Source organism: Mus caroli, chromosome 13 (assembly GCF_900094665.2).
Source record: "Mus caroli chromosome 13, CAROLI_EIJ_v1.1, whole genome shotgun sequence".
In the NCBI taxonomy this organism is placed as follows: domain Eukaryota; kingdom Metazoa; phylum Chordata; class Mammalia; order Rodentia; family Muridae; genus Mus; species Mus caroli.
The window spans coordinates 19384561-19386111 of record NC_034582.1 but is presented as its reverse complement, the minus strand read 5'-3'; the positions used below and the strand labels follow the sequence as shown (position 1 = coordinate 19386111).

Genomic DNA, 1551 nt, shown 5'->3' with positions numbered 1-1551 from the left:
CGCGATCTCGCGCACCAGGCGCTGGAACGGCAGCTTGCGGATCAGCAGCTCGGTCGACTTCTGGTAGCGCCGGATCTCGCGCAGCGCCACGGTGCCGGGGCGGTAGCGGTGAGGCTTCTTCACGCCGCCGGTGGCCGGGGCGCTCTTGCGGGCAGCCTTGGTGGCCAGCTGCTTGCGCGGGGCCTTGCCACCGGTGGACTTGCGAGCCGTCTGCTTAGTACGAGCCATCTCTACAAAGAAGTAGGAAATGCAGAAGTTAGGCTCTGGGTTCCTTTTATAGAAGGAAGATGCTCCTGATTGGTTGAAATCTTCAAATGCCTGTGACGTATGCGGAAGTACTTGTTAATTGGATAACAGGTCTCAACTTTAAATTTGTGACCAATAGAAATCTGGTTTATTACCTGGCTTACTGGTCTTTGTTAAATATTGCTTCCTCGGCGACATTGTTACCATTAAGTACCGTAATTATTACGTTTTCTTTAAAAAAATTTAACAAGAGATACTATGTAGATTTTAGCGATGCCAGAGCGGCTGCAAGGGTTACTTGTTGAACTTGGTTACCCGAACTGAGTTTTGTCTTTTTCCTTACATTATATTTAAGGAGACGTAAGGGAGTTTACTATCCGCACCAAAATGAAACCGAACAGGCACGCACAACTTTGTACATCTTTTAATGAGTTTTACAAATGTCTTAGCATGAGTAATCCTAATTATCTTCAGAAAAACACTAACATGATTTCTAGTAACTATATACAGGATTCATTGAAATTGCACAACTGTTGTAGCGTGGCAGTACCTCTAAGGGTTCTTGGGCCAAATGAAAAGCATGCCCATTTTAGCCGGACTGTACAATAATTATTTCTGGAAGCTCTAGGTGAATAGATTATGATGTCTCCCATTCTTAATCTTTCTTCATAGACAATTTCAAAACAGGAAACCAACTTTACATGTAACTAGAATTTATATATGAATTTTGTATCTAGGGGGACAGATTTTATTGATACTACTAACAAAATAACTTTTAAAAGAAAAATGGCTTTGACTTTAGTCCAGTATCAACAAACCAACTTTTTCCTAAAAACTATTTCTAGTTTTCATAATTAGAGCCTATTGGCTAAACTTGGCCAATCAGAAGAAAGAAACGAGCCTTCATTTGAATAGAGCCCTGTAAACTTCGGTCCGCTTCTCCATGATACTTACGCAACTAACCACTGAGCGAATATGCTTCCTTTGATTGGACAGTTAGTGCTTGACGTTTGCAGACTCTCTGACAAGGACAGCCACCGCTTTATTTAAAGAGCAGGAAAGAAACAGAACAGTTCTTTTCTTCTTGGCCTGCCTTCATTGTGTGTTCACTATGCCTGAGCCCGCCAAGTCCGCTCCCGCCCCGAAGAAGGGCTCCAAGAAGGCCCTGACCAAAGCCCAGAAGAAGGACGGCAAGAAGCGCAAGCGCAGCCGCAAGGAGAGCTACTCGGTGTACGTGTACAAGGTGCTGAAGCAAGTGCACCCCGACACCGGCATCTCCTCCAAGGCCATGGGCATCATGAACTC

At 44.7% G+C, this 1551-nt stretch overlaps 2 protein-coding genes across 2 annotated transcripts in view; both read right to left on the bottom strand.

Annotated features, from left to right (window-relative positions):
• LOC110308099 (histone H3) overlaps window positions 1–228 on the bottom strand; it is a 31088-nt gene extending 30860 nt beyond the window's left edge. The window contains exon 1 of the mRNA XM_021180451.2: window positions 16–228. Coding sequence (XP_021036110.1) covers window positions 16–228 — 213 coding nt within the window. The remainder of the gene's footprint in view (window positions 1–15) is intronic.
• The window catches only part of LOC110308115, a 49533-nt gene that overhangs the window by 36198 nt on the left and 11784 nt on the right, over window positions 1–1551 (bottom strand). The window lies entirely within an intron of this gene.